This window comes from Oncorhynchus keta, chromosome 19 (genome assembly GCF_023373465.1).
Source record: "Oncorhynchus keta strain PuntledgeMale-10-30-2019 chromosome 19, Oket_V2, whole genome shotgun sequence".
Taxonomy (NCBI): Eukaryota; Metazoa; Chordata; class Actinopteri; order Salmoniformes; family Salmonidae; genus Oncorhynchus; species Oncorhynchus keta.
Genome location: NC_068439.1, coordinates 18,653,230 through 18,679,979, shown reverse-complemented (window position 1 = coordinate 18,679,979; position 26,750 = coordinate 18,653,230). Strand labels below are relative to the sequence as shown.

The following is a 26,750-nucleotide window of genomic DNA, read 5'->3' as shown; positions in this document are numbered from 1 at the left end:
CTGACCTGTTTAAATACATGGAGGTGAGACTGACCTGTTTAAATACATGGAGGTGAGACTGACCTGTTTAAATACATGGAGGTGAGACTGACCTGTTTAAATACATGGAGGTGAGACCGACCTGTTTAAATACATGGAGGTGAGACTGACCTGTTTAAATACATGGAGGTGAGACTGACCTGTTTAAATACATGGAGGTGAGACTGACCTGTTTAAATACATGGAGGTGAGACTGACCTGTTTAAATACATGGAGGTGAGACTGACCTGTTTAAATACATGGAGGTGAGACTGACCTGTTTAAATACATGGAGGTGAGACTGACCTGTTTAAATACATGGAGGTGAGACTGACCTGTTTAAATACATGGAGGTGAGACCGACCTGTTTAAATACATGGAGGTGTAGGCCAGGGGTCACAACAGGCGGCAGGAGGGTCAAAACTAGCCTGCAAGCCGGCACACCAAAGTTTTTTAGTGAAGAAATTATAATAACAAAAGGGTTTTCATTTTTTTGTCAAAAAAGATCAACAGAAATTCAGCAAAAATTGGTGTAATTTAGGAATAAAAAAAAGAGAGAATAAAACAAGAAATGTGATCGTGTCTCCGCTCTGTTAAAAATCACCCTGAGGCGGATTGCCTACCCTGGTGTAGGCTGACATAATATGTGTGTCTCCTTATGTTTATGGCTTTGAAAGAGGGATTGTGCATGGTGCATAAAGTATGATTGACTGTGAGTACTGTGAGTACTGGAGTACATACAAGTATGTGTTTATATGAGTGAATAGGTTTGTCTTGATAAATACTGCACTGCAGACACAGCAATACCATACATGTGATAGGATCATAGTTGGAGTTCTCACTGTGAACAGTGGTGGCACTAGCGCATCAGCCAGTCAGTTCCTCCAGCAGCAGAGCGGAGGTAGGTAGCAGGGAGAGGCAGAAAGAGGCTGAGGGGCAGGGTAATTAGCCTGACAAAGGGTGCTCTGTGCCTGGGCACAGCCCTGAGGAGCCAACCCGTCTGGGACTCACAGGCTGGAGCCTGTCTGGGCCCTCCCGGCCCTCCTGCTTCTCTCTCAATGCACATTGTCTCAGCAGGAGGACAGGAGACACAGAGGGAGACAGGGGAGGCACCACTACCGTCATACCGGATTCAGCATTCTCATACATACGACGGAGCAGACATACTGTAGACACACGCACACACAGACACACACACACACAGACACACACACACGGACAAACACATACAAGTGGAGGCATCAGGTTCAGCACTCTCTCTCTCTCTCACACACACACACACACACACACACACACACACACACACACACACACACACACACACACACACACACACACACACACACACACACACACACACACACACACACACACACACACACACACACACACACACACACACACACACACACTGAGCTGTCATTTAAATCAAACCCAAAGAAGTTTTAACACCCACAGCTTTAATGAGAGATAAAAGACTAAATCAGAACTCTCTAAAATGCTTCATGGATCAACGACACTGGTCATCGGTTCCCTTCTAAAAACCAACCTCTCCATAATGAGAATGACCCACCGTAGTTCTAAAATAAAGTCAATAATAGCACCTGCCAGATCTGAAATCCCCGTCCAACAGTCCCTTGAAAACAAAATGTAGATCCCCTCTACCAACCTGAGTTAATGGTATTCAGTCCATTATTACCCTGGCCATTGTTACAAAGTTAGCTTACGTTGTTTATATCTCAATCTCAGCCATGCTCCCTGCTACCTGGCCCTGGGGGGCCCTACAGTCCACAGTCCCTCATAGGCCCTCACTAGCAATCTCTACCTGATTCAGCTGCTATTGTAGCTGAGGGGTTAAGTACAGCTGTGTCCTAATTGTCCCTGTCTTTGAATTCAGTCCTAGGTGTACAGAAGGATCTACCTTATAGAGGCCAAAGAAGCCCAAGTCCTTGATGACAGATATGGCGCTGACGCGGGGGCCGGTGGTGATCTCTCCAGCCACCTGCAGGCGGATCTTCACGATCTCCAGAGGGTTGGTAAAGATCACCTGCGATCCACCCGCCTGGACGACACACACACACACACACACACACACACACACACACACACACACACACACACACACACACACACACACACACACACACACACACACACACACACACACACACACACACACACACACACAGTGGGGAAAGGATTTACAGTATTAGATAAGTGTTTTAATAATCTGTTTGCCAATAGTATCGCACACACAATGGGCTATAAGTGACCACTGTAGCTAGGTGACGGAGTCACACATCAGCTTACACTGATGGCGCCGTGATAGGCACCTCACAGGTCTGACTGATGTCATTCACACACAGAACAGTTCAATAGGCTACACTGGCAGTGACAGATGTTCACTGTAGACAGGCTGCTAGGTCTGTCAGTGATAGATGTTCACTGTAGACAGGCTGCTAGGTCTGTCAGTGATAGATGTTCACTGTAGACAGGCTGCTAGGTCTGTCAGTGGCAGATGTTCACTGTAGACAGGCTCCCAGGTCTGTCAGTGGCAGATGTTCACTGTAGACAGGCTGCTAGGTCTGTCAGTGATAGATGTTCACTGTAGACAGGCTGCTAGGTCTGGCAGTGACAGATGTTCACTGTAGACAGGCTGCTAGGTCTGTCAGTGATAGATGTTCACTGTAGACAGGCTGCTAGGTCTGTCAGTGATAGATGTTCACTGTAGACAGGCTGCTAGGTCTGGCAGTGATAGATGTTCACTGTAGACAGGCTGCTAGGTCTGTCAGTGATAGATGTTCACTGTAGACAGGCTGCTAGGTCTGTCAGTGATAGATGTTCACTGTAGACAGGCTGCTAGGTCTGTCAGTGATAGATGTTCACTGTAGACAGGCTGCTAGGTCTGTCAGTGATAGATGTTCACTGTAGACAGGCTGCTAGGTCTGTCAGTGGCAGATGTTCACTGTAGACAGGCTGCTAGGTCTGTCAGTGGCAGATGTTCACTGTAGACAGGCTGCTAGGTCTGTCAGTGATAGATGTTCACTGTAGACAGGCTGCTAGGTCTGTCAGTGATAGATGTTCACTGTAGACAGGCTGCTAGGTCTGTCAGTGGCAGATGTTCACTGTAGACAGGCTGCTAGGTCTGTCAGTGATAGATGTTCACTGTAGACAGGCTGCTAGGTCTGTCAGTGATAGATGTTCACTGTAGACAGGCTGCTAGGTCTGTCAGTGATAGATGTTCACTGTAGACAGGCTGCTAGGTCTGTTAGTGATAGATGTTCACTGTAGACAGGCTGCTAGGTCTGTCAGTGATAGATGTTCACTGTAGACAGGCTGCTAGGTCTGTCAGTGATAGATGTTCACTGTAGACAGGCTGCTAGGTCTGTCAGTGATAGATGTTCACTGTAGACAGGCTCCCAGGTCTGTCAGTGGCAGATGTTCACTGTAGACAGGCTGCTAGGTCTGTCAGTGATAGATGTTCACTGTAGACTGCTAGGTCTGCAGTCTGAGTGATGATGTTCACTGTAGACAGGCGCCCAGGTCTGTCAGTGGCAGATGTTCACTGTAGACAGGCTGCTAGGTCTGTCAGTGATAGATGTTCACTGTAGACAGGCTGCTAGGTCTGTCAGTGATAGATGTTCACTGTAGACAGGCTGCTAGGTCTGTCAGTGATAGATGTTCACTGTAGACAGGCTGCTAGGTCTGTCAGTGATAGATGTTCACTGTAGACAGGCTGCTAGGTCTGTCAGTGATAGATGTTCACTGTAGACAGGCTCCCAGGTCTGTCAGTGGCAGATGTTCACTGTAGACAGGCTGCTAGGTCTGTCAGTGATAGATGTTCACTGTAGACAGGCTGCTAGGTCTGTCAGTGATAGATGTTCACTGTAGACAGGCGCCCAGGTCTGTCAGTGGCAGATGTTCACTGTAGACAGGCTGCTAGGTCTGTCAGTGATAGATGTTCACTGTAGACAGGCTGCTAGGTCTGTCAGTGATAGATGTTCACTGTAGACAGGCTGCTAGGTCTGTCAGTGATAGATGTTCACTGTAGACAGGCTGCTAGGTCTGTCAGTGATAGATGTTCACTGTAGACAGGCTGCTAGGTCTGTCAGTGACAGATGTTCACTGTAGACAGGCTGCTAGGTCTGTCAGTGATAGATGTTCACTGTAGACAGGCTGCTAGGTCTGTCAGTGATAGATGTTCACTGTAGACAGGCGCCCAGGTCTGTCAGTGGCAGATGTTCACTGTAGACAGGCTGCTAGGTCTGTCAGTGATAGATGTTCACTGTAGACAGGCTGCTAGGTCTGTCAGTGATAGATGTTCACTGTAGACAGGCGCCCAGGTCTGTCAGTGGCAGATGTTCACTGTAGACAGGCTGCTAGGTCTGTCAGTGATAAATGTTCACTGTAGACAGGCTGCTAGGTCTGTCAGTGACAGATGTTCACTGTAGACAGGCTGCTAGGTCTGTCAGTGATAAATGTTCACTGTAGACAGGCTGCTAGGTCTGTCAGTGGCAGATGTTCACTGTAGACAGGCTGCTAGGTCTGTCAGTGATAGATGTTCACTGTAGACAGGCTCCCAGGTCTGTCAGTGACAGATGTTCACTGTAGACAAGCTGCTAGGTCTGTCAGTGATAGATGTTCACTGTAGACAGGCTGCTAGGTCTGTCAGTGACAGATGTTCACTGTAGACAGGCTCCCAGGTCTGTCAGTGACAGATGTTCACTGTAGACAGGCTGCTAGGTCTGTCAGTGATAGATGTTCACTGTAGACAGGCTGCTAGGTCTGTCAGTGATAGATGTTCACTGTAGACAGGCTGCTAGGTCTGTCAGTGACAGATGTTCACTGTAGACAGGCTCCCAGGTCTGTCAGTGACAGATGTTCACTGTAGACAGGCTGCTAGGTCTGTCAGTGATAGATGTTCACTGTAGACAGGCGCCCAGGTCTGTCAGTGGCAGATGTTCACTGTAGACAGGCTGCTAGGTCTGTCAGTGATAGATGTTCACTGTAGACAGGCTCCCAGGTCTGTCAGTGACAGATGTTCACTGTAGACAGGCTGCTAGGTCTGTCAGTGATAGATGTTCACTGTAGACAGGCTCCCAGGTCTGTCAGTGATAGATGTTCACTGTAGACAGGCTCCCAGGTCTGTCAGTGATAGATGTTCACTGTAGACAGGCTGCTAGGTCTGTCAGTGATAGATGTTCACTGTAGACAGGCTGCTAGGTCTGTCAGTGATAGATGTTCACTGTAGACAGGCTCCCAGGTCTGTCAGTGACAGATGTTCACTGTAGACAGGCGCCCAGGTCTGTCAGTGACAGATGTTCACTGTAGACAGGCTGCTAGGTCTGTCAATGATAGATGTTCACTGTAGACAGGCTGCTAGGTCTGTCAGCGACAGATGTTCACTGTAGACAGGCTCCCAGGTCTGTCAGTGATAGATGTTCACTGTAGACAGGCTACTAGGTCTGTCTCTAGTCTCTAAACAGTCCTTATTCAGTTCTACCCTGCCTGAGGGGTTCTGTCTTAACAACGCTCCAACCTTGTACTTGGTGCCGGAGAGCACAGGCCCAGACAGGTTCCTCTCAGAGAGCTTTCAGGCGGCCTTTTTCTTATGCTACAGCTACGGTATCTAGAGCTGTGTGTGTGGTGCAGCAGCGGCATTTAAAACTGTGTTTATAGCTAACTGCATCTCGGCACGGAGAGGGAGAGCCGGGGCGTAGTTAGCCGGGAAGGTGGCAACCATTCTGGAACTCTCTCTCGACCTCTGCCTCGCTCTCTCTGTCTCTCTCTCTCGGCCTTTCTCTCTTCCTAGTTGCCCCTGGATACTGTGGCTGCACAGAAAGCGGCACAGTGCAATTAGATAGAAATCTGTTTCCATGGAGCCCTTCCCCGCCATTAAAAAGGGCCTGTACTGTTTGTTGTTGTTCTTTCTCCGCCCTCATTGCTGTGGAATATGAATGTTGAATTTTGTGTCGTCTATCTTACGGGAAAGCCATCAAATGAGGGCCCCAATCTGAATCTGCAACCCTGTGCGTTTTTTAACAGCCTCCCTAGAATTCGTAAGTAAGCATTTCCATATTTCGAGGAAGAGATCATAATCGTCTCATTGAAGGTATTAAAATTTTAAATAGAGTGAAGCAGAACCGAGCCACACTTCCCTTCCAGAACTTTAAATAGAGTGGAGCAGAACCGAGCCACACTTCCCTTCCAGAACTTTAAATAGAGTGGAGCAGAACCGAGCCACACTTCCCTTCCAGAACTTTAAATAGAGTGAAGCAGAACCGAGCCACACTTCCCTTCCAGAACTTTAAATAGAGTGGAGCAGAACCGAGCCACACTTCCCTTCCAGAACTTTAAATAGAGTGGAGCAGAACCGACCCACACTTCCCTTCCAGAACTTTAAATAGAGTGGAGCAGAACCGACCCACACTTCCCTTCCAGAACTTTAAATAGAGTGGAGCAGAACCGAGCCACACTTCCCTTCCAGAACTTTAAATAGAGTGGAGCAGAACCGAGCCACACTTCCCTTCCAGAACTTTAAATAGAGTGGAGCAGAACCGAGCCACACTTCCCTTCCAGAACTTTAAATAGAGTGGAGCAGAACCGAGCCACACCTCCCTTCCAGAACTTTAAATAGAGTGGAGCAGAACCGAGCCACACTTCCCTTCCAGAACTTTAAATAGAGTGGAGCAGAACCGACCCACACTTCCCTTCCAGAACTTTAAATAGAGTGGAGCAGAACCGAGCCACACTTCCCTTCCAGAACTTTAAATAGAGTGGAGCAGAACCGAGCCACACTTCCCTTCCAGAACTTTAAATAGAGTGGAGCAGAACCGAGCCACACTTCCCTTCCAGAACTTTAAATAGAGTGGAGCAGAACCGAGCCACACTTCCCTTCCAGAACTTTAAATAGAGTGGAGCAGAACCGACCCACACTTCCCTTCCAGAACTTTAAATAGAGTGGAGCAGAACCGAGCCACACTTCCCTTCCAGAACTTTAAATAGAGTGGAGCAGAACCGAGCCACACTTCCCTTACAGAACTTTAAATAGAGTGGAGCAGAACCGAGCCACACTTCCCTTCCAGAACTTTAAATAGAGTGGAGCAGAACCGAGCCACACTTCCCTTCCAGAACTTTAAATAGACTGGAGCAGAACCGACCCACACTTCCCTTCCAGAACTTTAAATAGAGTGGAGCAGAACCGAGCCACACTTCCCTTCCAGAACTTTAAATAGAGTGGAGCAGAACCGAGCCACACTTCCCTTCCAGAACTTTAAATAGAGTGGAGCAGAACCGAGCCACACTTCCCTTCCAGAACTTTAAATAGAGTGGAGCAGAACCGAGCCACACTTCCCTTCCAGAACTTTAAATAGAGTGGAGCAGAACCGACCCACACTTCCCTTCCAGAACTTTAAATAGAGTGGAGCAGAACCGAGCCACACTTCCCTTACAGAACTTTAAATAGAGTGGAGCAGAACCGAGCCACACTTCCCTTCCAGCCCTTAATGAGGGCAGTGAATAGCAGGAGGCCGATTCTTAATTGTAACACAGCTACAACGGTATAACTATTTCTTCCTGTGGAAAATGATCTTTCATAGTTGATTACAGCGGCCCTCTAATAGCAATGCATTTATTACAGGTCCACTGGACACGGAGATGATGAACTGGAATTAGGGCCACTTCAGCAGCCAACGCTCTCACTCACATCAATTGGACACTAATTGGGGGATTTTTTAATATTAAAAGGACAGAAAACAACAAGACAGGTTAGAGAAACCACTGCACAATTAGGCCTGACAGACAGAAGAACAGACACATCTGTCAGGGGGAGGTGGGAGAAAGGGAGTGAGAGGGAGAGAGAGAGACAGAAAAGCTCAACCATTGAAGAACAAACACCATTGTAAATACAACCCATATTTCTGCTTATTTATTTTCCCTTTTGTACTTTAACCATTTGCACATCGTTTCAACACAATATATAGACATATTATGACATTTGTAATGTCTTTATTCTTTTGGAACTTCTGTGAGTGTAATGTTTACTGTTAATTTTTATTGTTTATTTCACTTTTGTATATTATCTACCTCACTTGCTTTGACAATGTTAACATATTTTTCCCATGCCAATAAAGTCCCTTGAATTAAATTGAATTGACAGAAACAGAGAGAGAGAGAAAGGGAGAAAAAGATAGATGGAGAGAGCGAGAGAGAATGGGAGTGAAAGGAAGAGATAGAGAGAGAGAGAGAACGGGGAGAGAGAAAGGGGGAGACGGAGACAGACAAAGAGGGCGAGAGAGTGAGAGTCACAGAGAGAGAGAGATTTGATTACAGAGTGACACAGTCGGTGGCGCTCTGATAATTTCCAGGTAATTACAAGGCAAGGTGATCCCCTTAGGAGTTTTGAGAGTCAGCACCTCAGACACGCTCCATCACTGAGAGATGAGGGGACTAGACCGCAGAGTTGACAGCAGCGTAGCCTAGTGGTTAGAGCGTTGGACTAGTAACCGGAAGGTTGCGAGTTCAAACCCCCGAGCTGACAAGGTACAAATCTGTCGTTCTGCCCCTGAACAGGCAGTTAACCCACTGTTCCTATGCCATCATTGAAAATAAGAATGTGTTCTTAACTGACTTGCCTAGTTAAATAAAGGTAAAATTTAAATAAATAAAAAAACTCCACACACACACACACGTGGGCATGTATACACACATACCAACACACACACACACACACACACACACCCTGGGGCTAACAGCTAACAGTTTACTTTTCAAAGGAATACAATAGCTTAGCGCAAGTTAGCAAACATTAGCCACCCTCCATTAATAATCACTCACACTTTCATAGGTGCCAAGAGAATGCTCAAATGGGGATTACACAAGATAGCATGAATTTATGTGTGTGTGTGTGTGTGTGTTTATGTTCTCATGTGAGTGTTAAACGTTGTGATAAATGTTTTTAGCACTCGAAACGGAGCCGAATAACAAACCATTACAAAGGCTTAACAACCTAACTGAATAGATTTACACTGAATAATTGCTACAGTGAAAACTAACAAAGCAACACTGTATTCCCTCTCTCCCTCTTTCTCTCTCTCAATTTCAATTTAAGGGGCTTTATTGGCATGGGAAACATATGTATATATTGCCAAAGCAAGTGAAATAGATCATCTCTCTCCCCCTACCTCCTGTTGCTTTCTGTGCTCTTGACATTGGCCCAGTGTGTATTTTGAGTAACCAAGACCTCAAATGAGGGCCAACGACCGCCTGATAGGCATCCAGCCAGCCAGCAGCGTCTCAGTCAACGGAGCATGCCTTTCTTACCAAATAATCATTAAGATTTGGCAACCATCACTGAGCTTAATTATATTCTGTGGCTACAATGAGGTGGAGAAAGAGATGGAGAGAGGAGAGAGGGACGAGGGGAAGGGAGATGACATGACTGGGGAAAGAGGAGAAGAGAGGGGAGAGAGGAAGGAGGAGAGAGAGGAGAAGGGAGATGACATGAGTGGGGAAAGAGGAGAAGAGACGGGAGAGAGGAAGGAGGAGAGAGAGGAGAAGGGAGATGACATGAGTGGGGAAAGAGGAGAAGAGAAGGGAGAGAGGAAGGAGGAGAGAGAGGAGAAGGGAGATGACATGAGTGGGGAAAGAGGAGAAGAGAAGGGAGAGAGGAAGGAGGAGAGAGAGAAGGGAGATGACATGAGTGGGGAAAGAGGAGAAGAGAGGAAGGAGGAGAGAGAGGAGAAGGGAGATGACATGAGTGGGAAAGAGGAGAAGAGAAGGGAGAGAGGAAGGAGGAGAGAGAGGAAGGAGGAGAGAGAGGAGAAGGGAGATGACATGACTGGGGAAAGAGGAGAAGAGAAGGGAGAGAGGAAGGAGGAGAGAGAGGAGAAGGGAGATGACATTAGTGGGGAAAGAGGAGAAGATATGGGAGAGAGGAAGGAGGAGAGAGAGGAAGGAAGAGAGAGGGACGAGGGGAAGGGAGATGACATGACTGGGGAAAGAGGAGAAGAGAAGGGAGAGAGGAAGGAGGAGAGAGAGGAGAAGGGAGATGACATGAGTGGGGAAAGAGGAGAAGAGAGGAAGGAGGAGAGAGAGGAGAAGGGAGATGACATGACTGGGGAAAGAGGAGAAGAGAAGGGAGAGAGGAAGGAGGAGAGAGAGGAAGGAGGAGAGAGAGGAGAAGGGAGATGACATGAGTGGGGAAAGAGGAGAAGAGAAGGGAGAGAGGAAGGAGGAGAGAGAGAAGGGAGATGACATGAGTGGGGAAAGAGGAGAAGAGAGGAAGGAGGAGAGAGAGGGAGAAGGGAGATGACATGAGTGGGAAAGAGGAGAAGAGAAGGGAGAGAGGAAGGAGGAGAGAGAGAAGGAAGGAGGAGAGAGAGAAGGGAGATGACATGACTGGGGAAAGAGGAGAAGAGAAGGGAGAGAGGAAGGAGGAGAGAGAGAGAAGGGAGATGACATTAGTGGGGAAAGAGGAGAAGATATGGGAGAGAGGAAGGAGGAGAGAGAGGAAGGAAGAGAGAGGGACGAGGGGAAGGGAGATGACATGACTGGGGAAAGAGGAGAAGAGAAGGGAGAGAGGAAGGAGGAGAGAGAGGAGAAGGGAGATGACATGAGTGGGGAAAGAGGAGAAGAGAGGAAGGAGGAGAGAGAGGAGAAGGGAGATGACATGACTGGGGAAAGAGGAGAAGAGAAGGGAGAGAGGAAGGAGGAGAGAGAGGAGAAGGGAGATGACATGAGTGGGGAAAGAGGAGAAGAGAAGGGAGAGAGGAAGGAGGAGAGAGAGAAGGGAGATGACATGAGTGGGGAAAGAGGAGAAGAGAGGAAGGAGGAGAGAGAGGAGAAGGGAGATGACATGAGTGGGAAAGAGGAGAAGAGAAGGGAGAGAGGAAGAAGGAGGAGAGAGAGGAAGGAGGAGAGAGAGGAGAAGGGAGATGACATGACTGGGGAAAGAGGAGAAGAGATGGGAGAGAGGAAGGAGGAGAGAGAGTAGAAGGGAGCTGACATTAGTGGGGAAAGAGGAGAAGAGAAGGGAGAGAGGAAGGAGGAGAGAGAGGACATTAGTGGGGAAAGAGGAGAAGAGAGGAAGGAAGATGACATTTTTTTATTTGACCTTTATTTAACTAGGCAAGTCAGTTAAGAACAAATTCTTATTTTCAATGACGGCCTAGGAACAGTGGGTTAACTGCCTGTTCAGGGGCAGAACGACAGATTTGTACCTTGTCAGATTGGGGGTTTGAACTTGCAACCTTCCGATTAATAGTCCAACGTTCTAACCACTAGGCTACCCTGCCGCCCCACTCGAAACATGAGTGGGGAAAGAGGAGAAGAGAGGGGAGAGAGGAAGGAGGAGAGAGAGGAGAAGAGAGGGACGAGAGGAGGAAAGGAGAATATTGGGAGCAGGGAGAAAAGAGGGGATGGGGGGAGGGAAGGAAGGAAGGAAGGAAGGAAGGAAGGAAGGAAGGAAGGAAGGAAGGAAGGAAGAAGGAAGGAAGGAAGGAAGGAAGGAAGGAAGGAAGGAAGGAAGGAAGGAAGGAAGGAAGGAAGGAAGGAAGGAAGGAAGGGCAGAAATTGCAGGAAAGGGGGCACAGCCAAGTGGAGAGGTAAAGAGCAAAGTTGAGATGAGGAGAAGATGGTAGAAGAGGTGAACAGAGAAAACAGACCGGAAGTGTTGAGAGGATCATAGAAAAAAGGCGAGGAAAGGGGAAAGGGAGGTGAGGAGAAGGAGGTGAATGGAAAGAACAGAAGATAAGAGATAAGAAAGGATTTGAGGAGAGAAGAAGAGAGGAGAAGAGAGGAGAGAGGAACAGAGAGGAGAGAGAGGAGAAGAGAGGAGAAGAAGAGAGGAGAAGAGATGAGAGAAGAGGAGAAGAGGAGAAGAGAAGAGAGGAGAGAAGAGAGGAACACAGAGGAGAGAGAGGAGAAGAGAGGAGAGAGAAGAAGAGAAGAGAGAAGAGGGGAGGTGAGAAGGCAGGAAAGAGGAGAAGAGGAGAGAAAAGAGGAGAGGAGAAGAGAAGATAAGAACATGTCTAGATCCTCACCAGTCCTATTTAACAGTAAAATATTTGTGAAATTATTTAACCACACTCTCCCTCCCTCCCTCCCTCCCTCCCTCCCTCCCTCCCTCCCTCCCTCCCTCCCTCCCTCCCTCCCTCCCTCCCCCCTCCCTCCCTCCTCTCTTCAGGCTCTTTCCCTTCTGTCCTGTCAGACTACTGGTCTGGGACTGTTGCCGAAGCCCAAACCAACACTTTCACAGTTTCCAAATCATATAAACAGACTTCATGTGATGTGGCTAAAGTCCACTAAACAGGGTGTGCGTGTGTGTGTGTGTGTGTGTGTGTGTGTGTGTGTGTGTGTGTGTGTGTGTGTGTGTGTGTGTGTGTGTGTGTGTGTGTGTGTGTGTGTGTGTGTGTGTGTGTGTGTGTGTGTGTGTGTGTGTGTGTGTGTGTGTGTGTGTGTGTGTGTGTGTGTGTGTGTGTGTGTGTGCTGTGTGTGTGTGTGTGTGTGTGTGTGTGTGTGTGTGTGTGTGTGTGTGTGTGTGTGTGTGTGTGTGTGTGTGTGTGTGTGTGTGTGTTTGCGTGTGCGTGTGCACTGGGGTGTGTGTGTGTGTGTGTGTGTGTGTGTGTGTGTGTGTGTGTGTGTGTGTGTGTGTGTGTGTGTGTGTGTGTGTGTGTGTGTGTGTGTGTGTGTGTGTGTGTGTGTGTGTGTGTGTGTGCGTGTGCGCTGGGGTGTGTGAGTGAGTGATAACAGGAGAGGACTATCCAGCACTAACACCAGAAGCAGGGACAGGATGAAAGGAACTGTCAGATCAACTCACAGCGATAAAGAGGAAAAATCCATCCGTCCTCATTCCAGTCCACATACACTACGTCCCTCTACTCTGGCCTGAACGTACAGCATGTATAGAACAACCTTTTTTCCGACACTCAAGTTTTAAAAAATAAGCTGTCCTTTTTATCTTCAACATTCCACTCGACATGTTTTATTTGCGACACACAATTTCCATCCAATCGTCTCTCATTTCAAAATCTCTCTAAATAAACCTCCTCAAAACATTCATTCATAACCTTAATTGAGTTGTAGTCGCTTGCATGCACATGGCAAGTATGTAGGTACACATAATGACTTGTGTACCCTAAATATTCTGCTTTAGTGATCAGCATCAAACAGCTCCCTGGTGAAAGGCCTCTATTCATTGGTTGGGGGAGGGGGGTGCTATAGGGTCAGGTAGAACTAAAGGGATGGGGTGGGGGGTGCTATAGGGTCAGGTAGAACTAAGGGATGGGGTGGGGGTGGGGGGTGACAGCTCACTGATCAAACACAGGGTGGGGGTAGTGGGGTCGAGGTGGGGGGGGAAGTCTCTCAGGTAACAGCCCTGTCTGTCTCCGTCTGTGTGTCGTCCAGTTTAGAAACACCTGATCTCAGGTCAGTTGGTGGTGCAAGACGTGAATGTCATCCTCCAGTGGGCCTAAACCTGCAACAGGTAAAACGTGCCTGTCTCGGTAGCTTCTATGTGGATGGAGGCTGATCAATGAGATGATACTCACACATGCACCAGCCAGGATCTCAGCAGGTACAGGGATTGATCCATCCTTCTGTCTGCTCTTCCCTCTGATAAAGTCATTGACCTGTGGTGAGAACACTAAACATTAGACACACACAGAGAGAGTCAGACACACACACTGTGTGTATTTGTATGTATGTCTGTGCATGTGTGTGTGAGTGCGTGCGTGCGTGTGTGAGTGTGCACATAAAATCTGTACTGTACATTAAACTAAAACTAGAGGTAAATGTTAAACTAGGGCCCAGTGAGGGGCTCCGTGGTGACTGGGGCCTGAAACTGGGGCCTGAATCTGGGGCCTGAAACTGGGGCCTGACTGGTCTCCATGTGGAAAAACAAGGCACTTACTGTCAGCTTTATAGCTTTCTCCGGGGCCACGCCCAGTAGCTGTGGTACCAGACCTATCATTAGGACACAACATGATTAGAAAAGAGAAGGGCCAAGGAAGTACAATACACACACACACACGCACACACGCACACACACACACCCTCCACATTAAACACATACCCTGATGAATCCAATTCTGCCTGATCCCCAGACACTAATGAACACTATTGATGTGGTGTGGGGGCATCAGGGTAACAGACTGACAAAGTGAAAGAAACATCACCTAGTAGCTCCTTCCCAGAATAGAAAAAAAGACAGAAAACACGAACCAAAGTTTACACAGCCCTCAATTACAACGCAAAGACTTCCAGCCGGATAAAAATAAACAAAATAATCTGATTTGAGTGCGATGGATGGACCCCCCTCTTACTACCCCCCATCTTCTTCCCTCCCCCCGTCCCTAAAGTAACAAACAAAGTTAATAGTGGAGGGTGCGAAGGGGGGTAGTGAACGCAGGGCCCAAAACAGGCCACACAGAGTCAGAAACAGACACAGGAGCACAAACATATGATTATCTTCATCTGGGCTGGGACTCACAAACAGAAACAGGAGTGTTAGTTGTTTTTGTGGAAGGGCTCAGGCAGAGAACCACACACAAGTCATTTTTTATTAAATGGCGCATAGCAACTCACAGTTTACGCATAGCGACTCACAGAGACGCTTATTGTTGTCTCATGCTGCTGTGTTGTTTACGCAAGGGTTCCTGTCGAGAGACCGTGACATCATCCTAGTGTTTGCAGTGCGTGTGTGTTCCATTCTAATGCACAGCTCATTCAGTAAGGGGAACAGGAGGAGAGAGAAATGCTCAGCTTCATTACATTAGATAAAGTTGGCTTATGACACTCTCCTCAGTGGCTAATATAACAAAACCAGCATTACTACACAGTAGATCCATGTTAATGAGGGAATTGTGAATAAAATGTGTGAGTTTCAAGAGAATTTCAGAAAGTTTATTTTGGAATTTCTCTTTTAAAGTTCAGTGTGTTTTGAGATTGTATAGTTCAGTGTGTTTTGAGATTGTATAGTTCAGTGTGTTTTCAGATTGTATAGTTCAGTGTGTTTTCAGATTGTATAGTTCAGTGTGTTTTCAGATTGTATAGTTCAGTGTGTTTTCAGATTGTATAGTTCAGTGTGTTTTCAGATTGTATAGTTCAGTGTGTTTTCAGATTGTATAGTTCCGTGTGTTTTAAGATTGTATAGTTCAGTGTGTTTTCAGATTGTATAGTTCAGTGTGTTTTGAGATTGTATAGTTCAGTGTGTTTTCAGATTGTATAGTTCAGTGTGTTTTCAGATTGTATAGTTCAGTGTGTTTTCAGATTGTATAGTTCAGTGTGTTTTCAGATTGTATAGTTCAGTGTGTTTTCAGATTGTATAGTTCCGTGTGTTTTAAGATTGTATAGTTCAGTGTGTTTTCAGATTGTATAGTTCAGTGTGTTTTCAGATTGTATAGTTCAGTGTGTTTTCAGATTGTATAGTTCAGTGTGTTTTAAGATTGTATAGTTGAGTGTGTTTTGAGATTGTATAGTTCAGTGTGTTTTCAGATTGTATAGTTCAGTGTGTTTTCAGATTGTATAGTTCAGTGTGTTTTCAGATTGTATAGTTCCGTGTGTTTTAAGATTGTATAGTTCAGTGTGTTTTCAGATTGTATAGTTGAGTGTGTTTTGAGATTGTATAGTTCAGTGTGTTTTCAGATTGTATAGTTCAGTGTGTTTTGAGATTGTATAGTTCAGTGTGTTTTGAGATTGTATAGTTCAGTATGTTTTCAGATTGTATAGTTCAGTGTGTTTTCAGATTGTATAGTTCAGTGTGTTTTCAGATTGTATAGTTCAGTGTGTTTTCAGATTGTATAGTTCAGTATGTTTTCAGATTGTATAGTTCAGTGTGTTTTCAGATTGTATAGTTCAGTGTTTTTTCAGATTGTATAGTTCAGTGTGTTTTCAGATTGTATAGTTCAGTGTGTTTTGAGATTGTATAGTTCAGTGTGTTTTCAGATTGTATAGTTCAGTGTGTTTTCAGATTGTATAGTTCAGTGTGTTTTCAGATTGTATAGTTGAGTGTGTTTTCAGATTGTATAGTTCAGTGTGTTTTCAGATTGTATAGTTCAGTGTGTTTTCAGATTGTATAGTTCAGTGTGTTTTCAGATTGTATAGTTCAGTGTGTTTTCAGATTGTATAGTTCAGTGTGTTTTCAGATTGTATAGTTCAGTGTGTTTTCAGATTGTATAGTTCAGTGTGTTTTCAGATTGTATAGTTCAGTGTGTTTTCAGATTGTATAGTTCAGTGTGTTTTCAGATTGTATAGTTCAGTGTGTTTTCAGATTGTATAGTTCAGTGTGTTTTCAGATTGTATAGTTCAGTGTGTTTTCAGATTGTATAGTTCAGTGTTTTTTCAGATTGTATAGTTCAGTGTGTTTTCAGATTGTATAGTTCAGTGTGTTTTGAGATTGTATAGTTCAGTGTGTTTTCAGATTGTATAGTTCAGTGTGTTTTCAGATTGTATAGTTCAGTGTGTTTTCAGATTGTATAGTTCAGTGTGCTTTCAGATTGTATAGTTCAGTGTGTTTTCAGATTGTATAGTTCAGTGTGTTTTCAGATTGTATAGTTCAGTGTGTTTTCAGATTGTATAGTTCAGTGTGTTTTCAGATTGTATAGTTCAGTGTGTTTTCAGATTGTATAGTTCAGTGTGTTTTCAGATTGTATAGTTCAGTGTGTTTTCAGATTGTATAGTTCAGTGTGTTTTCAGATTGTATAGTTCAGTGTGTTTTCAGATTGTATAGTTCAGTGTTTTTTCAGATTGTATAGTTCAGTGTGTTTTCAGATTGTATAGTTCAGTGTGTTTTCAGATTGTATAGTTCAGTGTGTTTTCAGATTGTATAGTTCAGTATGTTTTCAGATTGTATAGTTCAGTGTGTTTTCAGATTGTATAGTTCAGTGTGTTTTCAGATTGTATAGTTCAGTATGTTTTCAGATTGTATAGTTCAGTATGTTTTCAGATTGTATAGTTCAGTGTGTTTTCAGATTGTATAGTTCAGTGTGTTTTCAGATTGTATAGTTCAGTGTGTTTTCAGATTGTATAGTTCAGTGTGTTTTCAGATTGTATAGTTCAGTGTGTTTTCAGATTGTATAGTTCAGTGTGTTTTCAGATTGTATAGTTCAGTGTGTTTTCAGATTGTATAGTTCAGTGTGTTTTCAGATTGTATAGTTCAGTGTGTTTTGAGATTGTATAGTTCAGTGTGTTTTGAGATTGTATAGTTCAGTGTGTTTTGAGATTGTATAGTTCAGTGTGTTTTCAGATTGTATAGTTCAGTATGTTTTCAGATTGTATAGTTCAGTATGTTTTCAGATTGTATAGTTCAGTGTGTTTTCAGATTGTATAGTTCAGTATGTTTTCAGATTGTATAGTTCCGTATGTTTTCAGATTGTATAGTTCAGTATGTTTTCAGATTGTATAGTTCAGTGTGTTTTCAGATTGTATAGTTCAGTATGTTTTCAGATTGTATAGTTCAGTATGTTTTCAGATTGTATAGTTCAGTGTGTTTTCAGATTGTATAGTTCAGTGTGTTTTCAGATTGTATAGTTCAGTATGTTTTCAGATTGTATAGTTCAGTGTGTTTTCAGATTGTATAGTTCAGTGTGTTTTCAGATTGTATAGTTCAGTATGTTTTCAGATTGTATAGTTCCGTATGTTTTCAGATTGTATAGTTCAGTGTGTTTTCAGATTGTATAGTTCAGTGTGTTTTCAGATTGTATAGTTCAGTGTGTTTTCAGATTGTATAGTTCAGTGTGTTTTCAGATTGTATAGTTCAGTATGTTTTCAGATTGTATAGTTCCGTATGTTTTCAAATTGTATAGTTCAGTGTGTTTTCAGATTGTATAGTTCAGTGTGTTTTCAGATTGTATAGTTCAGTGTGTTTTCAGATTGTATAGTTCAGTGTGTTTTCAGATTGTATAGTTCAGTGTGTTTTAAGATTGTATAGTTCAGTATGTTTTCAGATTGTATAGTTCCGTATGTTTTCAGATTGTATAGTTCAGTGTGTTTTCAGATTGTATAGTTCAGTGTGTTTTCAGATTGTATAGTTCAGTGTGTTTTCAGATTGTATAGTTCAGTGTGTTTTCAGATTGTATAGTTCAGTGTGTTTTAAGATTGTATAGTTCAGTATGTTTTCAGATTGTATAGTTCAGTGTGTTTTCAGATTGTATAGTTCAGTGTGTTTTCAAATTGTAATGTACCATATCTCCAGACTCCAGACAGCCATTCAAATTGATCTGCACCGTTGGATTTTTTTTGTCACAAGGGATGTGTTCCATATGGCCCTCTATTCATAGTGCACTACCATGGGTCCTATGGGCCATGGTCAAAAGTGGTGCACTATAAAGAGAATAGGATGCCATTTGGAACCCACTACTGATGTCTGTACCTGTGCGGCGGAGCCAGGTCTGTCTGACTGTGTCTATAATGTCAGAGACCTCTCTAAAGGCTTGGTGTCCTGTGACAGACACTAAGACTTCCCACTTCCTCGTAGAATCCTCACGGGAGAACTCGCCTGTCAATCATAATCCTGAGAATTCCGATATAGTGTGTGTTGTTTGAGAACCACCCCCCGCTCCCTGAGTGCAGGTACTTATTAAATGAATGCCAGTTGAAGTCTGGCAGGGGCAGTCACACTCTACCATTGTGACAGAGCTCTGCTGGTATGTGGCTGTGCATTGTCCTCCCAAAAACTCCCGAGACTACCTTTAATCACTTCAAAGAAGTCAGGTCAGAGGGAAGGTGAACTCAAACCCGCCCACCTCTCCTCGTCCTCTCTCCCCTCCCAAACCTGTAAACCCCATCTGTTGTGATGGAGTGATATGAAGTCACAGCTAGACGCTAATCTATGGTCAGATTTGTGTTGTTCCAGGTTACAGTTAAAATTGGGATTAGAGGAGGGTAAACTGACCCTAAATCTGTACCTCCCTCTACCCATTAGCCTGTCGCTATATACTTATATAGTGAACTACTCAGGCCAAAAGCAGAGTACTATGTAGGGAATAGGGTGCAATTTGGGACGCATCTCGTCTGGTACTGACCTCTATAGAGGCCGAAGAAGCCTTCGTAACGCAGCACCTTCTTGAAACAGTCCAAGCTGTTCTTGTACATGAGCTCTTCCACCAGGGAGCCTGTGGTCCTCTGGTTCTGCATCCTGGTCTTCACTAGGTCTATGGGGTACACTGCTGTGGCTCCCACAGCTGGAAAAACATATGACATAAATTATATGAAGGAAGTAGGGGAGGGGGGACATTATAAATTCATTTTTAGCTCGTTATAAAGCCGGGCGTACACTACACGATTTTGGCCCTGAAATTAGCTGTCAAAGACACTTTTTTGGGATCGGAGACAAATCCCCATGTCGTTGCTCGGGGCGCGAGGCCTTCACTAACGCTTGTTTCATGTGACGCAATCTGAGTGCTACCGATCCAGTTTGAGCAGTCCCAGAAGTCCCAATATTTTCTAATATGTTTGATTTTATTGGCACAAAATCTACAATGCTCTTGTAGTGTGAGATTTGTAACGACAAGTTTTGAGAATGGTGATCAGCAATAGCCAATGAGAGCTCGCCAATGAGAGCTCACCAATGAGAGCTCGCCATGTGTTTGTACTTGCCTTTAACCAAAGCCAAAGTGTCAAATCGTTACAAGTTCACAAGCAATGTTATTCAATTCAAAATGTTGGCTAGATATTTGAAAGGATTTATGAGGCTGCTTTGAGCCACAGCTCGTTCTAGCTACGTTAACAATCTAATCACATCATCTTGTAGTGGGTGACCCCCATCTGTATCACATAATTTAGTGTGCGCATCACTACGTTGGCAGGACAAAAAACTAATGGAAAGATGGGTAATTTAATGTGAGAGGCCCAGTGATGTTAGGATTTTGAAAGTTGTGTAGTGTACACCAGACATAAGGGGGGGGGGGGTCACAACCTCTTACTAACCTATCTCCTGTTGGGGGGGGGGTGCTATTTGAGACACACACTACCCCTTACTAACCTGTTTCCTGAAGGGGGGACACACTCTACCTCTTACTAGCCTGTCTCCTGTAGGGGGGGGGGGCACTACCTCTTACTAGCCTGTCTCCTGTAGGGGCACACACACTACCTCTTACTAGCCTGTCTCCTGTAGGGGTGGGGGGACACTACCTCTTACTAGCCTGTCTCCTGTAGGGGGGGACACTACCTCTTACTAGCCTGTGTCCTGTAGGGGGTGGGGACTACCTCTTACTATCCTGTCTCCTGTAGGGGGGAGGAGGAAGGGCGGCGATGGGGAGGGAGGGGAGTAGTCTGGAGCCAAACACAGGCACCACATCCACCCCCCAACTCCACATTGCCCCCACCCCTCCCCCCAAAAGTCCCTTCTCTCTGATCATTCACAGGTACAAAAGAGTCCAAACACAGGGAGGTTCCCATGGTGCATAGAGTCCCTGTCCTATTTAAGTGGTGGAGGAATCGCCCCTGCAGAACGCAATAGGAAGCCCTTTGTTTTCTATTTTCTTACGAGGTTGGAGGGTGATGGGGGTAGGGGGGGCAGGTGAGGGGGTGGTGGTGACACAATGACTTGTGACTTGACATGGGGCTTGTCCCAAATTGCACCTCTTTCCCTATGTAGTGCATTACCACTATTACCACCATTATCCACTACATAGGGAATAGGGTTATACACTACATAGGGACTAGGGTTAACCACTACATAGGGGATAGGGTTATTCACTACATAGGGAATAGGGTTATCCACTACATAGGGAATAGGGTTATCCACTACATAGTGAATAGGATTATCCACTACATAGGGAATAGAGTTAACCACTACATAGGGAATAGGGTTATCCACTACATAGGGAATAGGGTTATCCACTACATAGGCAATAGGGTTATCCACTACATAGGGAATAGAGTTAACCACTACATAGGCAATAGGGTGCTATTTGAGACGTAGGGAATAGGGTTATCTACTACATAGGCAATAGGGTGCTATTTGAGACATAGACTTGACTTACCACCAGCGATGGAACCCAGGCCAAACCTGTAAGCGGACTCTGCTACCTGGATGAAAACAGAGCGGGACGGATCCCCACCAGACAGCTGAAAGAGAGTGACACGAGAGAGAGAGAGAGAGAGAGAGAGAGAGAGAGAGAGAGAGAGAGAGAGAGAGAGAGAGAGAGAGAGAGAGAGAGAGAGAGAGAGAGAGAGAGAGAAAGGTTAAATACCACAGTGTGCCATCACAGCAGCAATATTTGTGACCTGTCACCACAAAAAAAAGACAACCAGTGAACAAACACCATAGTAAATACAACCTATTTATTTTCAATGTTTTACTTGAACTATTTGCACATCGTTACAACACTGTATTTAAACACTGTATTTAGACATAATATGACATTTGAAATGTCTTTATTCTTTTGGAACTTTTGTGAGTGTAATGTTTACTGTTAATTTTTTATTGTTTATTTCACTTTTGTTTATTATCTATATATAAACATATGTTTCCCATGCCAATACATCCCCTTGAATTGAATTGAAAAGAGAGAGCGAAGAGAGAGAGAGAGAAAAGAGAGAAAGAGATATCAGACAAGCCATAATATCCCATGTTTAAATCAGAAGTCAGACCTTGTTGTTGAGCCCTAAAGGCGTCAGCATGTTTCAGTTCGGCTGGCACCTAGCCGAGTGTGCTCGCATACTCCCTTAAACACCTTCAATTGAAAAATTTGAAAAAAGCGGCAATAGTATGTACGGTTTGTCCATTTTGAGACACCGTAGCCAGTATGCCCTTCTTCAAAATAGTCAGAATTTAGATAACAAGAAACCTGTTATTAATTTTTACTTTTTTTTTTTACAAAGATCTTAGTCGCACCATTTATATTTATGTAAGAAGTTTGGCGCAGTATTTCTCAATAAAGTAAATTGCATAAAAACAAGTCTCCACTCATTGAATGACAACAAAGACTTTATTGAGGAATCCCCACTGTTGACCAATCACCGAAGAACTTTGGCTTGCCTCCAGTAAAAAGATGGTGTGCCCAAATCCTCACCGAAGTCCAAAACAAACAAAAACATCACAAAATGTTGTCATAATATATGCACAAACTCTTCTGAACTGTTTCGGCTGGGAAGCATGCGGATGCCTTTAGCCCCATCTTTTCGACTGGGAAGCATGCGGATGCCTTTAGCCCCATCTTTTCGACTGGGAAGCATGCGGATGCCTTTAGCCCCATCTTTTCGGCTGGGAAGCATGCGGATGCCTTCAGCCCCATCTTTTCGACTGGGAAGCATGCGGATGCCTTTAGCCCCATCTTTTCGGCTGGGAAGCATGCGGATGCCTTTAGCCCCATCTTTTCGACTGGGAAGCATGCGGATGCCTTTAGCCCCATCTTTTCGACTGGGAAGCATGCGGATGCCTTTAGCCCCATCTTTTCGACTGGGAAGCATGCGGATGCCTTTAGCCCCATCTTGATTCCCACAGAGTAACAAGAGCAGTACACTGTCTCATTTCCCATTATAAAGCTAATTTATATTCAGTCCTACATCAATTCAGATCAGACAGTTTACATGCGTCATCAGAATCACTTAAATGCCTATATTTCATCTATCCTTTAGAAAAGCTTAAAGATTGTAAGTGTTACGTTGAGTTCACTTCAGGGAATCACGATGCTGAATAAAACACTGTAGTCTATTCTGTGTCATGAGTCATGACATGATTAGACAACATCACATGCGGTACTTAGTCATCTCATGTGACGCCACAAGATATTTCATTTCAATTATCTCTATAGGCTATATATTCACATTTATGATGGCATACAGTGATAAAATTAATTGCCCTCTAGCACCGATTCCCATCCATTTGAATGTTAAAACTCTCTTGAATTACAGAGATTCATTTGAGAAACTCCAATCAGGCACAGAAGCATTGGGTAGGAAGTTAGTGGAACAAACCCAGAATCAGAAGCCTTGCTTTGATTGGATTCCACCCCAGCCCCTGCCCATGCCATAGGCACACATCAGAGCAAAAAACCAACTGAGTGTTACTATTGCTGTTAGACAGTTATAGCCAGCCAGAACACCGAACATTCTATTCCACAGTACTTGTCGCCTAGCCGGGCCTGCTCAGCCCTCATCCCTGGGTAAAGGAGGTGGAGAGGTGGGGCCCTCTATGGTGGAGAGGTGGGCCCCTCTATGGTGGAGAGGTGGGCCCCTCTATGGAACAGGTCCACCTGTCAGGAACTATCTGAGCCCCTGACCCCCCTCTGTCGGCCCCTAATGCCCCTAGAAGACCTCCCCCTTCCTTTCCCTCCTCCCTCCCTGTTTCTCTGAGTCACAGCCAGTGGCGTAGGGGATAGAGAGGGGAAGAGAGAAGGGGTGGAGGTTGGAGGTTCAGAGGGAGAGCTGGCCTGCAGCCCGCGGAGGCCAGACCACAGCCCAAAGCGGCTCATTGTGGTGGGACTGGCGGCTCTAACCGGGGCCCCTGCTCCGGTCCGGCCTGGAGCCTAGTCTGGCTGCAGTCAGGGGAGAGGGAGGAAATCACCCCGCAACGCCGCGTTGTCTCACTCTGCAGACCAGGCAGAGCTACTAACAGGAGGAAAACAACAAACATCCATCCAACCTCTTTTTTCTTGACCTTTCGTTTCGTCCTCAGCTGTTTTGTTTCAAACCCCTTCACTCAGTCATTTCTCATTTCCCCCCTCAGTATATTTGAGATAAAGTGTATTCAGAAAATATTCACACCCCTTGACTTTTCCCACATTTTGTTGTGTTACAGCCTGATTTAAAATGGATTAAATATACATTTTGTGCCACTGATATACATACAATACCTCAAAATGTCAAAGTGGATTAAATATATTTATTTTTACATTTTTAATGAATAAACAATTAAAAGCTGAAATGTCTTGAGTCAATAAGTATTCAACCCTTTGTTATGTCCTAAATAGGTTCAGGAGTATAAATTAGCTAAAAAAGTTGCATAACACAGTTGAAGTCGGAAGTTTACAACCACCTTTGCCAAATACATTTAAACTCCGTTTTTCACAATTCCCTGATATTTAATCCTAGTAAAAAATACATGTCTTAGGTCAGTTAAGATCACCACTTTATTTTATCAATGTGAAATGTCAGAATAATAGTAGAGAGAATGATTTATTTCAGCTTTTATTTTTTTCATCACATTCCTAGTGGGTCAGAAGTTTACATACACTCAATTAGTATTTGGTAGCATTGCCTTTAAATTGTTTAACTTGGGTCAAATGTTTCAGGTAGCCTTCCACAAGCTTCCCACAATAAGTTGGGTGAATTCTGGCCCATTCCTCCTGACAGAGCTGGTGTAACTCAGTCAGGTTTGTAGGCCTCCTTGCTCGCACACACTTTTTCAGTTCTATGGGATCAAGGTCAGGGCATTGTGATGACCACTCCAATACCTTGACTTTGTTGTCTTTAAGCCATTTTGCCGCAACTTTGGCAGTATGCTTGGGGTCATTGTCCATTTGGTGAACCCATTTGCAACCAAGCTTTAACTTCCTGACTGATGTGTTGAGATGCTGCTTCAATATATCCACATAATTTTCCTTCCTCGTGAAGCCATCCATTTTGTGAAGTGCACCAGTCCCTCCTGCAGCAAAACACCCCCACAACATGATGCTGCAAACCCCCATGCTTCATGGTTGGGATGGTGATCTTTGGCTTACATGCCTCCCCCTTTTTCCTCCAAACATAAAGATGGTCAGTATGGCCAAACAGTTCTATTTTTGTTTCATCAGACCAGAGGACATTTCTCCAAAAAGTGTGATCTTTGTCCCCATGTGCAGGTGCAAACCGTGGCTTTTTATGGCAGTTTTGGTGCAGTGGCTTCTTCCTTGCTGAGCGGCCTTTCATTTTATGTAAATATAGAACTTGTTTTACTGTGGATATAGATACTTTTGTACCTGTTTCCTCCAGCATCTTCACAAGGTCCTTTGCTGTTGTTCTGGTATTGATTTGCACTTTTCGCACCAAAGTACGTTCATCTCCAGGAGACAGAAGGCGTCCCCATCCTGTGGTATGACGGCTGCGTGGTCCCATGGTGTTTATAATTGGGTACTATTGTTTGTACAGATGAACGTGGTACCTTCAGGAATTTGGAAATTGCTCCCGAGGATGAACCAGACTTGTGGAGGTCTACAATTGTTTTTCTGAGGTCTTGGCTGATTTCTTTTGATTTTCCTATGATGTCAAGCAAAGAGGCACTGAGTTTGAAGGTAGGCCTTGAAATGCATCCACAGGTACACCTCCAATTGACTCAAATTATGTCAATTAGCCTATCAGACGCTTCTAAAGCCATGACATAATTTTCTGGAATTTTCCAAGCTGTTTGAAGGCACAGTCAACTTATGGTATGTTAACTTCTGACCCACTGGAATTGTGATACAGTGAAATATAAGTGAAATAATCTGTCTGTAAACAATTGTTGGAAAAATGACTTGTGTCATGCACAAAGTAGATGTCCTAACCGACTTGCCAAACTATAGTTTGTTAACAAGAAATTTGTGGAGTGGTTGAAAAACGAGTTTAGATGACTCCAACCTAAGTGTATGTAAACTTCTGACTTCAACTGTAAGTTGAATGGACTCACTCTGTGTGCAATAATAGTGTTTAACATGATTTTTGAATGACTGCCTAATTACTGTACCCCACACATACAATCATATGTAAGGTTCCTCAGTCAAGGGAGTGAATTTCAAGCACAGATTCAAGCACAAAGACCAAGGAGGTTTTCCAATGCCTCGCAAAAAAAGGTCACCCATTGGTAGATGGGTAAATATAAAAAAAAACAGAAACTGAATGTATCTTTGAGCATGGTGAAGTTATTAATTACGCTTTGGATGGTGTATCAATACACCCAGTCACTACAAAGTTAAAGGCATCCTTCCAAACTCAGTTGCCTCAGAGGAAGAAAACTGCTCAGGGATTTCACCATGACAGTTACACAGTTTAATGGCTCTGATAGGAGAAAACTGATGATGGATCAACAACATTGTATATATAGTTACTCCACAACACTAACCTAAATGACAGAGTGAAAAGTTTTGACAGAATAAAAATATTCTAAAACATGCATCCTGCCTGCAATTAGGCACTAAAGTAATACTGCAAAAAAAATGGAAAATACATTTACTTTTTGTCCTGAATACAAAGCATTATGTTTGGGGCAAATCAAATACAACACATCACTGAGTACTACTCTTCCTATTTTCAAGTATGGTAGTGGCTGCATCATGTTATGGATATACTCGTCATCGGCAAGGACTGGGGAGTTTTTGTCGAAAACCTGGTTTTCTGCTTTCCAATTGACTCTGGGAGACAAATTCACCTTTCAGCAGGACAAAAGCCTAAAACTCAAGCCCAAATATGCACTGAGTACACCAAACATTAAGAACATCTTCCTAATATTGAGTTGCACGCCCACCCCCCTTTTGCCCTCAGACCAGGGCATGGACTTTACAGGTTTTCGAAAGCATTCCACAGGGATGCTGGCCCAGGTTGACTCCAGTGCTTCCCACAGTTGTGTCAAGTTGGCTGGATGTCCTTTGGGCGGTGGACCATTCTTGATACACACGGGAAACTGTTGAGCGTGAATAAACAGCAGTTTTGCAGTTCTTGATACACGCCCGGCACCTACTACCATACCCCGTTCCAAAACACTTAAATTGTTTGTCTTGCCCATTTGTATTTGTATTTATTATGGATCCCCATTAGCTGTTGCCAAGGCAGCAGCTACT

The 26,750-nt window shown here is 44.4% G+C and overlaps 1 protein-coding gene across 2 annotated transcripts in view; it reads right to left on the bottom strand.

The window, feature by feature from the left end:
• Positions 1–26,750, bottom strand: part of LOC118370979 (electrogenic aspartate/glutamate antiporter SLC25A13, mitochondrial-like) — a 129,616-nt gene that overhangs the window by 36,580 nt on the left and 66,286 nt on the right. The window contains exons 10-14 of one of the 2 annotated variants that reach the window (XM_052469944.1): positions 21,000–21,084; positions 19,038–19,196; positions 13,928–13,980; positions 13,566–13,646; positions 1,940–2,080 (exon numbers count right to left, since the gene is read on the bottom strand). In XM_052469944.1, the coding sequence (XP_052325904.1) occupies positions 1,940–2,080; positions 13,566–13,646; positions 13,928–13,980; positions 19,038–19,196; positions 21,000–21,084 (519 nt within the window). The remainder of the gene's footprint in view (positions 1–1,939; positions 2,081–13,565; positions 13,647–13,927; positions 13,981–19,037; positions 19,197–20,999; positions 21,085–26,750) is intronic. The other variant, XM_052469945.1, reaches the window with a different exon arrangement.